The sequence below is a fragment of the Nematolebias whitei genome, chromosome 2 (genome assembly GCF_014905685.2).
Source record: "Nematolebias whitei isolate Nwh7 chromosome 2, NemWhi1, whole genome shotgun sequence".
In the NCBI taxonomy this organism is placed as follows: domain Eukaryota; kingdom Metazoa; phylum Chordata; class Actinopteri; order Cyprinodontiformes; family Rivulidae; genus Nematolebias; species Nematolebias whitei.
Genome location: NC_056499.1, coordinates 55,557,545 through 55,570,229, shown reverse-complemented (window position 1 = coordinate 55,570,229; position 12,685 = coordinate 55,557,545). Strand labels below are relative to the sequence as shown.

General features: G+C 45.6%; 1 protein-coding gene across 1 annotated transcript in view; it reads right to left on the bottom strand.

Annotated features, from left to right (window-relative positions):
- vps13c (vacuolar protein sorting 13 homolog C) overlaps positions 1–12,685 on the bottom strand; it is a 289,282-nt gene that overhangs the window by 25,903 nt on the left and 250,694 nt on the right. Inside the window, exon 79 of the mRNA XM_037694953.1 lies at positions 365–479. Within this exon, the coding sequence (XP_037550881.1) occupies positions 365–479 (115 nt within the window). The remainder of the gene's footprint in view (positions 1–364; positions 480–12,685) is intronic.

The window sequence follows — 12,685 nt, the reverse complement described above, 5'->3', positions numbered from 1 at the left end:
TATGATCTTGTTTTGTTGTGTGACGTTGTGTTGTGATATTGTGTTGTGTGATGTTGTTGTGTTGTGATGTTGTGTTGTGTGATGTTGTTGTGTTGTGATATTGTGTTGTGTGATGTTGTGTTGTGATGTTGTGTTGTATGATATGATCTTGTTTTGTTGTGTGACGTTGTGTTGTGTGATATTGTGTTGTGTGATGTTGTGTTGTATGATGTTGTGTTGTGTGGGTGAGCAGTATGCTCAGATCTTTCTGAGGGTACAGGTTCATTGTATTGTGACACACTGAATGCTACATGAACATGCTGTTTCTTTTCAGGAAGTGACATCATGTTGCTATGGAAACTGGAAAAAGTCAAAGTGTCCAAACCTGAAAAAGGTCCAAACCCTGCGACTCCATCAGGTCAAACGGTCGGATGACCCCATCCTCCTTGATCAGACGCACTGGCCGAAGTTTGGTCACTTCCTCCGTCGACTCCGCCGCTCTGACGTCACAACACAAACACACGACTGTTAGTACTTGCTTGAGCTGCTGCCCACCTCCACCTGAGTCTGACTATAGAAGGTTCTGATTCTGCTGGGTCGGGTCTGACTCAGACCTGAAGCACATTCAGAGGTTCAGTTTTAATGCACATCATGCGGCAGGCAGCTTTAGTCGGGTTCAGGTCTCACCTGTGGGGGACTCTACAGTGACAGCATGAAACAATAACTCAGCAAGTTATCATGAATCAATGGCTCACCTGACAGAGGGGGCCTCACTGTGGGGAGGGGGAGGGGCTTGTTGGGAAAGGTTTTATGAACAAAGAGAGGCAGATGAGGGGAGAACCAGAAGGGTTTGAAGTGTAAACTCTTGTGATGGTGTGATGAATGGGGTGTAACGATACGTCCACGTCACAGTTCAGCACAGATCAGTTACATACACAATACCTCTCCCTTGCTACTAGGCACTAAGGAAGTACGTTTAGCAGAGCAGGCTACCTTTACTCTTCCTCCTCTGCAGCTGTCTGTTGCAGAGCTTTATCAAACAGCTGATTTAAAAACTAACCATTATTATTCTGAACCAAGCACGCTTTGTTTGAGTATCTTCTGGTCTCTTGTTTCTATTGTGGCTGTTAACAAATCAGAGTAAATCAACACGTGCCGATGACCCCCGTCACTGAGGGATTTGAATAGTGAATGTTTTTGTTTGTTTTTCTCTGTGTTCCAGTGAAGACAGACGTGCCCTTTTCTGCTCCGTCTCCCCGCATCCCTGCTTTGCTCTCTTTCGTCTTGTGAACCCTTCAAAGAGCCTCTTTTTTTTCCTGCATACCTTCCTAATTCGAAGGATTTTGATCAGCTCAACAAAATTGATCGATTTCTCCCGACAGGAAGTCAGGGTAAGGAGGACCCTCTTACCTATAGAAATAAATTGGATTCATGATGACATCTAGATTCTGCTGTTTGGGTTGGTGAAATCTGGATTGTCTACAAATTTGTGTGGAATGTGTCGAAGATTGGCAGCACTCAGACTGAATTACGTGGAGCTGTGTCAGAGAGCTGGAGCAGGCTGTTATCAGGACTGTGAACTCTCTAGCAGCACACATGAATGGTGGGAATAATCTTGAAGAAGCTGTAAGCTCGACTTTTGGCGCAAGGAATCAATTCGGCTGTTTGGAGTCACCATCAGAGAAATGTACTGTACCAGCGAGACTTTAAAAGGCAGAAATGGCAATTTACGAGTTTTGCCTGACCCAAACTGTGGCCTTGACGGTGGACTTATCTCAATACCTCCTGGCATGTTTAGGAAAAACAAAGATGCTTTGTCTGTCTCTTCACCCCTCCCTTCCCCAATGCCGTGGACGTGACGGAACCTCAACTGAGCTGATGATAACAAACACCTCTTATCTGGACAATGGTTTTGGGGGGGGGGGGGGGGCGCTCTGGACTATGCTACGACCTTCCTTAAAATTCAATGCCTTCACCGACATATATGTATCATGTCTATTTATGATGCTTTGCTGTGGTAGGTTTTTTGATGCCTCAAACTGTGCCCTGTCTAGGACACGGTGTGAGAGATCTTTTTGTTGTACCTTCTCACCTCATGTTCTATGTCATATAGGCTTCGCCCTTTAAGGCTGTCGCTGATGGGTTTATCCCGTTATGCGTAGCATAAGCACTGAAAAAATGTAGTCCACGCCCACCTGCTGTGTGGGCCCCACCCGGTCCGTATAAATTACGTTAAGAGCGGGAAATCGGCTCCCATTTTTTCTTCAGCGAGCTAAAATAGCACTGTCAGAAGAACAAAGAAGATAAATTGTGTAAATGACCAACCTTTGTTAAGGATGCTTGGCCCGGCAGTCGACCTCGGGTCGTCCGGTGAGTTCTCCTCCCCGAGGAGAAGATGACGAGCAGTCTTATTCCAAGGTAAGCGCTGGGGAACATTTCCCAGTGACAGGTCACTACACGCTGGACAACGCCATCTTGTATTTTTTCCTCTTATCGCCGACCCTCGGGGCGAACCGGATGGTTCCTCCGGGACAAGGCGTGCTCAGCTGCAGCCCCCGCTGCTCATTCCCTCCTGGGGAGCGTAGTGTAGGTGGAGGGGGGCTGAGTGAATGCTCACCCCCTCCCACCTCGTTTAGCATCGGCGATCACACCGCTCCCGGCCGACAGCGCCCTCACGGTTGCCCGGTGGAACCCAGGAGGAGGCTGACATGAAGGGACCCCTCTTTTCTACGTCCCACGCCTTTTCCCGCCAGTTCGGATGATCCAGCGGGAAGGTTGTTTCACTGGGCTCCACTCTGGCTCACCGTCTTGATCCATACGGCCTCGTTTTCCAACAGGACGTTCGACGGGCGAGGCCACAGACGGTTCTTTCCTGGTAGATTGGGGGAGTCGGTCCCCAGTCCGCACCCATCACCAGAGTTGAGGGATTCACCGAGCGGGGCTATTCCTCGGTAACCCCCCTGGAGCCAAGCCTCGCGGAAGCTTTCGGAGCGAAGCTGCCCAGGTCGGAGCAGCGTCCCGTCCCTCCGGAGGAACACGAACCAGACGGTGACCACGCTCTCCAATCGAGCCCACCAATGTGTTCTTCAGGCAGCCGCAGCTAGCAACAACGTGGCGCTGCTAGCATATAGCATGTCCAAGGGACTGAAGGCCGCAGACCTGCCTTGGAGACAAAGAACTCCTTCTGTAAGGCAGCTGACGCCAGCTCAACATGTGTGCCTCTCCTACGGTTTGCCTGTCGAGGATTGCAGCGTGGATGACGATGATCCAACAATCCACCTGGCTTCGTTACTCCCCTCGCTGCCAGAGAAACTGCACAAGACCTGATGAAGCTCATCGCGGACGCGCTGTTCAGAGCAGCTTCAAACCATGCTGGCGAATTGAAGCAGTCGGAGGAGGTGCCAGAGGCTGTGCGCCACCTCATCAAGCCGCGCGGCTCATCCCGGCCCGCTGGAGGGACCGTCGCGAGCAAGCTTCGACTTTTCCACGGCCGCGGCTCTCGCTCAGTTCCACCACCAGCCCCGCCCGTCAGAATCCAGCCCTCTTCATTCCGGCAACCTGCAGCTTAGCGTTTCCCCAGAGTTCGCCTGCAAGACAGCGCTCTGGGCAAACAATCGCAGAGCTCATGAGAGAGAAGTTTTTTTAAAATGACGGACTCCGGAGGGTGTGTGTAAAAGTGACACGAAAATTGAAATAAATCATCATTTAATGATCAAAGTGTCTGTTTTTTAGCCAGTCTGTAAGCTCGGATGAGCTCACAGCGGCCGCACACATAAGGAGCCGGTGTCCTTAAATAAAGGTTTTTTTAAACTCACCGCCGCTCCAAGACATGACGAGTCGCTCACACGGCACGATGGTAAGCGAAAAATAACTCGTTATCAACTAGAGCTGCACGATTCTCACTCAAGCGGTACCAAACTCGCTCTCGTGGGATGAAACAGCCCCCACACATAAGGAGCCGGTGTACTTAAATAAAGGTTTTTTAAACTCACCGCCGCTCTAAGACATGACGAGTCGCTCACACGACATGATGGTAAGCGAAAATAACTCGTTATCAACTAGAGCTGCACGATTCTCACTCAAGCGGTACCAAACTCGCTCTCGTGGGATGAAACAGCCTCCACACATAAGGAGCCGGTGTCCTTAAATAAGGGTTTTTTAAACTCACCGCCGCTCTAAGACATGACGAGTCGCTCACACGACACTATGGTAAGCGAAAATAACTCGTTATCATCCCGAGCTGCACGATCCTCACTCAAGCGGTGTCAACTCGCACTCGTGGGATGAAACAGCCTCCATCCAACGGCGCTGCGTTGATGTTGGCGCACACACACAGCTGCCCGGCGCTAACCGGCTCACCCCGAACCCCTCCATTCAGAGGAGTTATAAAACGGTCCTGTCATCATCAGACTAAATCTCATCCCTAAATGCAGAAGTCCAAGTGTTTCTGATAAAAGTAATCTACAGAGTCTCCCAACGGAGAGAAAACACAGTGTTTTACTCACGGATCGGAGGGATGAGACCGTTTTTTGGACCTGTTGTACAACATCCAGAGAACGCATACCGATCATCCCAAAACACAGAGACAAGAGTTTTTGTTTTACCTGGATGACTTGCTGCTCCTGTCACTCCAGACAGGAGGCGCTGATGCAGGATCAGGTGTTGACATCACACCTGTTAAATCTGGGCTTCGCCATAAATTGGAAGGAAGCTTGATTTTCCCAGCCCACACGATTGTTTATCTGGGAGTGGAATTAAATTCAACCACCATGAAGGCTCGTTTATCACAAATGAGATTCGACACTTTTAAAAGTCAACTCCGCCACGTAAGACCTGGCAAGTGATAACAGCTGTCTCCGTCATGAAGCTGTTGGGAATGATGTCATCAGCTCACACAGTGGTTCTGCTGGGTTTGTTACACATGAGATGCCTCCAGAGGTGGTTTGCGCGTCTGCGTGTGGATCCAGTAAAACAAAAACGACGGATGATCATTGTCCCTCCCTCAGTGAGAGCAGACCTCCGACTCTGGGGAAACACTCTGGTTCTGTCAGAGGGAGTTCCCGTCAGCAGTCCCACGTCACACGTGTCAGTCTTCACGGACGCGTCGCTGTCAGGTTGGGGGGGGGACATGCCTATCCCAAGCAGTAGGGGCGCTGTGGCCCCCACCACACATCAGCCCACATCAATGTTTTGGAGTGTCGCACAGTGCTGAATGTGATTCAACACTTTGCTCCTGTGCTACAGAATCAACACGTGTTGATTCACACAGACAACATGGTGACTGCTGCGTACATAAACCGCCAGGGTGGTGTGCGTTCAGCCCAGATGTTACACATTGCGCGAAAGCTACTGTGTTGGGCTCACCGAAACCTGCTCTTCATCAGAGCGGTTTACATATCCGGTGTTCTGAACAGAGGGGCAGATGTGAGGTCCAGGGGCGGCCCACATCACGCGGACTGGACCCTCCATCCAGACCTGATGTTTCAGATGTGGCAGGAGTTTGGCAAAGCAGCTGTGGACCTGTTTGCGACACGAGAAAACGCTCAGTGTCAACTATGGTTTTCCCTGAGCCCGCGAGACGATCCACCGCTGGGGGTGGATGCATTTGCTCACAGCCCGTGGCCCAAAACGCTTCTGTACGCGTGTCCTCCACCTCCTCTGTTTTTACGGTTCCTGAACCGAGTTCAGGAGGAGGGATTGACAGCTCTCCTGGTAGCTCCCGAGCGCGTGAACGCACCATGGTTCCCAGTCCTGCAACGTCTGTTGTCGGGTCTTCCGTGGAAACTGCCGTAGAGGGAGGATGCTCTCCTTCAAGCAGGAGGAGCGATCAGGAGTTACCCAGAAATAGGTCAGTACCTGTGGGTCTGGCCGCTGAGCGGTCCCGCTTAGAGAGGAGGGGTCTCCCTCCCTCAGGAGATAGTGTGCACAATTCAAGATTCACGTGCTGCATCTACCACAGCTCTGTACACATCAAAGTGGACGGCCTTTCAGCGCTGGTGTACAGAGAAAGGTTTAGAGGCCACCTCATGCCCATTAGGCGGCGTGTTGTTTTTTCTACAACAGCTGATGGATAGGAAGTTGGCATTCAGTACGTTTAAAACGTACGTTGCAGTCATCTCTTCCTGCCACGAAGGGTTCGGAGACAGAACAGCTTTTAATCACCCGCTGATGAAGCGTTTTTTTCTAAAAGGTGTATAGAGACGCAGGCCTGCTTCACGCCCACTTGCTCCACAGTGGGATTTAACGCTGGTCCTGCGAGCCCTGATCAAAGCTCCATTTGAGCCTCTGGATCAGGTTTTTCACTTAAATTCTTGTCTCTTAAAACAGCCCTGCTGCTGGTTTTAACATCCGCTAAGAGAGTAAGTAATTTATCTGCCCTCTCTGTTGCTCCGTCATGCCTTAGAATTCAGGCTGACGGGCAGCTCAGCTGATTTAAGACCAAACCCAGCTTTTATGCCTAAAACATCACAAGCTCTTTTAAATCAAGAGTGATATCGTTGGAGGGGTTTCTCCACCCACCCCACCCCCCCACCCCCCCACACACACACAGATCAGAAGAAGAAGCATCTTTTCATCTTTGCTGTCCGGTGCGGGCGTTGACGTGTTACATAGCGCGCACGGCTGTAATGCGTCAAACTCAACAATTGTTTGTGCATTATAGAGATACATCTGCAGGTCGCCCGTTATCCACCCAGCGCTGGTCACACTGGCTGTGTGAGGCCATTTCTGAAGCCTACAGAGCATCAGATTTAGAGCCTCCTGTCAACCTCAAAGCACACTCCACCAGGGGTATCGCATCTTCAACTGCTCTGCATAATGGTATGTCAATGCAGGACATTTGCACTGCGGCTGCATGGTCAACACCCTGCTCATTTATTCGCTTTTACCTACGTGATGTGACGGCTCGTTCCATGACACATTCTGTCCTTAGTGCTCTAACAGAATGAATATTGTTGTTCTCATGGAACTCTGTTTAAGCTCACTTCTGTCTGCATGCATTACAGTGTGAGATGTTGTTATCAGTCACAAGTTGTGTCTGTGATTTTGGTTCTATTGTCACTAATCAGTTTATGACTATTGTTACCAGTCAGTTCATTTGACCAATAATCAGTTCATTGATATTAATCGGTTTATACTGATCAGCCATGAACCAGTTGGTTCATGCCTCCCCCCTCCCCCCCTCTTTTCAACATCTTCTCCACGTTGAAAGTTTTCCGGGGCATTCATGCTTTGTCAGAACGCATAGTTACACAACATGCGTCTGTGCATGGCACATAATTACGCGATGCGTAGTTATGCACACACGGGGAGCTGAGTGACAAGACGTTTTTTGGGCAAGCTTCCGCTTCTTACTGTGTTCGGATGGACCCAGTGAGGCGAGGACCACATCCGCTTCGCCCTTAACCCATCAGCGACAGCCTTAAAGGGCGAAGCCTATATGACATAGAACGTTGGTTACGTACTGTAACCCCAGATTCTATGAATATAGGCGTAGCCCTTTAAGCGTCGGGCCTCACTGGCTCCTAAATGGCTGAAGAAAAGCTATTTTGGGAGCCGATTTCCCGCTCTTAACGTAATTTATACGGACCGGGTGGGGCCCACACAGCAGGTGGGCGTGGACTAAATTTTTTCAGTGCTTATGCTACGCATAACGGGATAAACCCATCAGCGACAGCCTTAAAGGGCTACGCCTATATTCATAGAATCTGGGGTTACAGTACGTAACCAACGTTTTCTTCCCTTTTCTCATCTAAGCAAAAATATTATTCTGAATAAAAATAAGAGGGCCGTGCTAATTAGCAGCAGCTTTGTGCACTACGTCCATCTTTCGGACGGCCGTACGTACATATTCTCGTTGTATCTCGGTGCAATGACAATAAAGCTTATTCTGATTCTGAAATGAGTGTTTTTCTGGACTGGAACTGAACAGGGAATACAAGTAAACCTAAATGTTTTTGGTGCAAGATATTCAAGTGGACAGGAGTTATGCTGTAGAAGAACAGAGGTAGATTTTCCCTTTTTTTTTTTGCTTGTCTGAGGCGGAGCAGAGTGATGGACCCTGGTGAGTGGAGGGAGTAATTGTATCCACAATGTGATGCAATGCTGGAGCCATGGGATGGCCAGTGGTGGCCTAGGCCACCATATATTACAGTACAGTCCATTTACAGTCCATATTAATCTTAGGCCTCCCCAATCATTTGATGAAACAATACTTTTAAGCAATATAAAAACTAAAAAGCATCGTTTCCGTTTTACATACAAATATGGTGGTGGCCATCTTGGATTTCGATGTTGCAACCCAATTTTTGAAAGGAATCTTTCTAGATGCAGCCACATATCAAAATGGAAGTTGGCACTTTATTTATTTTTCAAGTTATCACACTAATCGTCTTACACCCCTAGCTCAACTGTCATGCTGCACCGTTAGTTACATTTGAACAAACTTCTTTTTTGTACATTTATTCTTCACTTCATCTACTGCAGAAGCCCCCAACCTGTTGTGCATTATGACCAGTTTCATACAAAACCATTTCCCCAAGCACATGAAGAAAAATAAGTTATCCAGAAAAAGTTAGCGTTTGACTTGTTTGTTGCAGCTGGTAGGTTTGTTAGAATATGAAACATAATCGTGACTGAGTGAAGCACAGGAAAGAGGTGTGAATGGAAGTGGCTATTTAAAATAAATAAAACATAATCTGCAGACCAATGTATATATACCATAATTTCTGGACTATAGAGCACACCTGAATATAAGCCGCGTGCACTAAATTAAAATAAATAAATAAATAAATTTTGTACATATAGAAGCTGTGCTTGTGTATAAGCCGCGGGTGTTGACGTTGTAACATGAGAGGCAGCACACAGTTACTGAGAGAGATGTACAGCTCTTGTTGTAGATCAAGAATCAATCATCAGATGGTGTTTTACACACTTGATCTTCCTGTTCAACCTACACACAGAGTGAACCCCACAGGTCTTCATGACAACGACCTCCTCACTCATGGTTATTGTACTGAATGGCCTAACACAAACTAACACATAATGAACAAGAACACAAACTAGGCTAACAAGAACAGATTAATCACTAAAAGAAAAATGCTAAACAGCTAACTGAAATGATTAACAATGAACATAAATTTTACCCATAATCACTCCCTGAGGCCATGTGATGACGGTCAACCACAGAATGCTATTATATGTCCCAGTAACATACACAAATACATACAGTAAATGTTTTTATTTCCTTACCAGAGCTTACTAGCTTACATGGCTAGTAAAAAGATATACAGTATCCCAGTGGTCCTCAACACCCGGGCAGTGGACCAGTACCGGTCCATGGGTACTGGGCCGCACAGAAGGGGAAATAAGTTTTACTTTGAAAAACCACCGGATTCTCTCTACCACATCAGTCTATGACTCGCTCTTGACGCAGGTCAACATACACAAGTGTTTAGTTTCAGTTTGTACTAGGCGCATGTGCAGATCAGTTCTACATTGCTGGTGAAGAACAAAGCAATTCAGCTACGTGGTCTGAAGCAGACAGGTGGAGGTGCGCAGCCGTATCTGTACATTTTGAAGGATTACACTGCATATTTTTTAACCCGCCTGACAAAGATCGACTATAAAACTATAACTAAATAAAACTATAATTTTCACAAGCTTCCTAATATCACATCAGAGCTTTCGCTTCACATTTTTGCATTATAATTTTATTATAAAACACAAAAATATAATTAAATGTTTTGCACTAGGCAGACGTTCTTGTGCTTTTGTGAACAATCTGATGTGTGAATCACTGCAGGAGTTATCTGAACTTTCACCAAATTGATAAAACAGACGATCTCAGCTCATGAAGCGGTTTGCCGTGCAGTCAGAGTATTTGAAGCAATTTTTCCCCAAAGAGAGGCGTGTATTGGGCAGCTATGTGAGCACCTGAGTGTGATGAACCTAAATGTTTTGGTGGCAGGAAGCTCATTAGCCCTTCAAGAAAAAAAACTAACAAACTATACATTTGCCACTGCATTGTGTAAGTCGCAGGGTTCAAAGCGTGTGAAAAAAATAGCAGCTTATAGACCGGAAATTGTGGTACATTCTTTTAAAGTAATGTTTTAAAGATTTTTGTGTGGCTTGGTACCTAATGGTCAGTGGACTGGCAACAGTCCTGAGCCTGGTGGTTGGGGACTCCTGATTTAATAGACATCAAATGTTCTGTTTATGTGTACATTCAAACAGCACCTGCATTAGCATACATTCAAAATGTTTTAAGCAAACCAATACTGTTATTGTTTATTTTTTTAGTAAAAGTCAATGTTGTTAACCAGAACCAGAACCATGTGACTATTCAATCAGCCAATCCCTGAGGAGAAACCAGCCACAGGTGTGCTTCTACGGGAACTTTTAGGTTTTTATGGATTCAAAGAAAGAAAGACATCAGATTTTACTAAAATGCACACAGAGCCCCAGTAGAACCGGTCCAGAAGTCTAAAGTCAGTGTGCTTGAGGTGTTCTCTGAGTAGATGAATCTAAAGGCAGAAAGGAACTCTGAGAGCCTTTGGTTCTTTGTTGAGGTTTGTGCAAAAAGTTTTAAGAACGGATACATCTAAACATTGGTCCTAACATATTATCATATTGAGAACAGGATGTTTTTTCTGTAATAGAAATTGTTCTGGGATTGCTGAAGAAAAACACTGAAGAGCACAGATGTAATAAATGTAATATCAATTTACTTAAAGAAGCAATAATAATGAAAAAAAACCCACGATAAAGTAATTCAGATTTTAAGTGTGCAGTACTTCCCAAGGACTGTAATGTTGACAAGTGGCATGCCGATGTCCCTGTCGCTGAAGGATTTGAATAGATGAGTGCTTTTCTGGACTGGAATTGAACAGGAAATGCAAATAAACCTTAATGTTTTTGGTGCAAGACATTCAGGTGGGGATGAGTTAAAGCATAAATACAGAGATTATTTATTTATTTATTTATAGTTTTTTGTTTGTCCAAGGTCATGTATGGTGATGGATCCAGGTGAGTGCAGGGTGCAATTGAATCCAACAACAGGTGCAAGCCAAGGGGGCGATGTTGGTCTTTCCACCATAGATTAAACTATAGCCACTTCAATCATTTGAGGAAATGATACTCTATATAAAACCTAGAAAGCATAGTTTGCTCAAATGATAGGGCTGGCCGCATTACTTACTCTGTCACACACACACACGCATGTATGCATGTACATACAAACATATACATACACACGTATGCTTGCACACACACATAACATATATATACATATATATATATATATATATATATATATATGTATATATATATGTATATATGTATGTATATGTATATATATATATATATATATATATATATATATATATATATATATATATATGTGTGTGTTATGTGCAAAATAACATTTGTATATGTACCATTTGTTACGTATATATGTGTGTATATATAATAATAATAGAATAATAATAATTTTATTTAAAAAGCACCTTTCAGGACACACAAGGACACTTGACAGTAAGAAACATATCAGAAAGATTGTGTAAAAACAAACAACAAGCACAGTGCAAAGATCAACAGGAATAAACTGAAAAATAAAATAAATAAATCAAAGTTAAGCAAAGTTAAAGCGAGTCTAAAGAGATTTGTTTTCAGAGCAGTATTGAATAGAAAAAGAGAGGTGGTGTTTCGCAAGTCAGGGGGTAGAGAGTTCCAGAGATGAGGGGCAGAGCAGGTGAAGGCCCTGCTCCCCATGGTGGAGAGGCGGGCAGATGGAGGTGGACATGGAGGTGTAGTGAAGAGGAGGATCTGAGAGAGCGAGAGGGGATGGAGATGTGTAGGAGGTCAGATAGGTACGGAGGGGCAAGGTTGTGGATAGCTTTGAAAGTGAGAAGAAGAATTTTGAAGACGATGCGTTGGGGATGCACAATATTATCGGCATGGTATCGGACAATATTAGCCTTCAATTTCAATATCAGGCCATCCCATTAAAATAACTCACCGATATAAAAGGTGCTGTTTTTGCCTGAAGCGGCAGCACAACTTGATGACGTTGCAGCGGCAGCACAATGCGATGTCACGCGCACCTACCTGATCTCATGGCAGAGTCTGGAAAATTCAAAATGTTGGCGGTGTGGAAGTTTTATTTTTTGTTGGTGAGGATGGTGGATTCCAAAGATTTATGTACTACGTTGAGCCTCGCTACATTGTCTGCAGTCTGAGATATTTTTCCGACGTAACGTTACTCGAGTTACCAGCCGTCATTTCCGATGTCATTAAGAAGCTAATAGCTGAAAGCACGACTTGTTGGGTGAGTTTTATCACAGACATCTGGACATTGTGTTAGCCCCATTAGCATGATTAGTCTTACAGCACAATGGACAGACAAAAGCTTTGAACTTAAAAAGTCTGTCCTTCATGCACAGGAGTGCAGAGGATCCCACACTGCAGCTAGGAACCTGGAACAAGCCTCCACAAGTGAGACAGCATCGCAGGTGACTAATGCTAATAAATAACATTTAACACTTTTCATTTAATATAAGTCAAAGTGCTGTGCATATCATATGGCTGTTGCTGCAGGACAGGAGTGATGTGTTTATAGGAGAAGGTCTGAGCGATGACACGGGCAGCTGAGTTCTGGACCATCTGTAGCTTCTGAAGAGATTTGTTGGGGAGGCCATAAAGAAGGGAG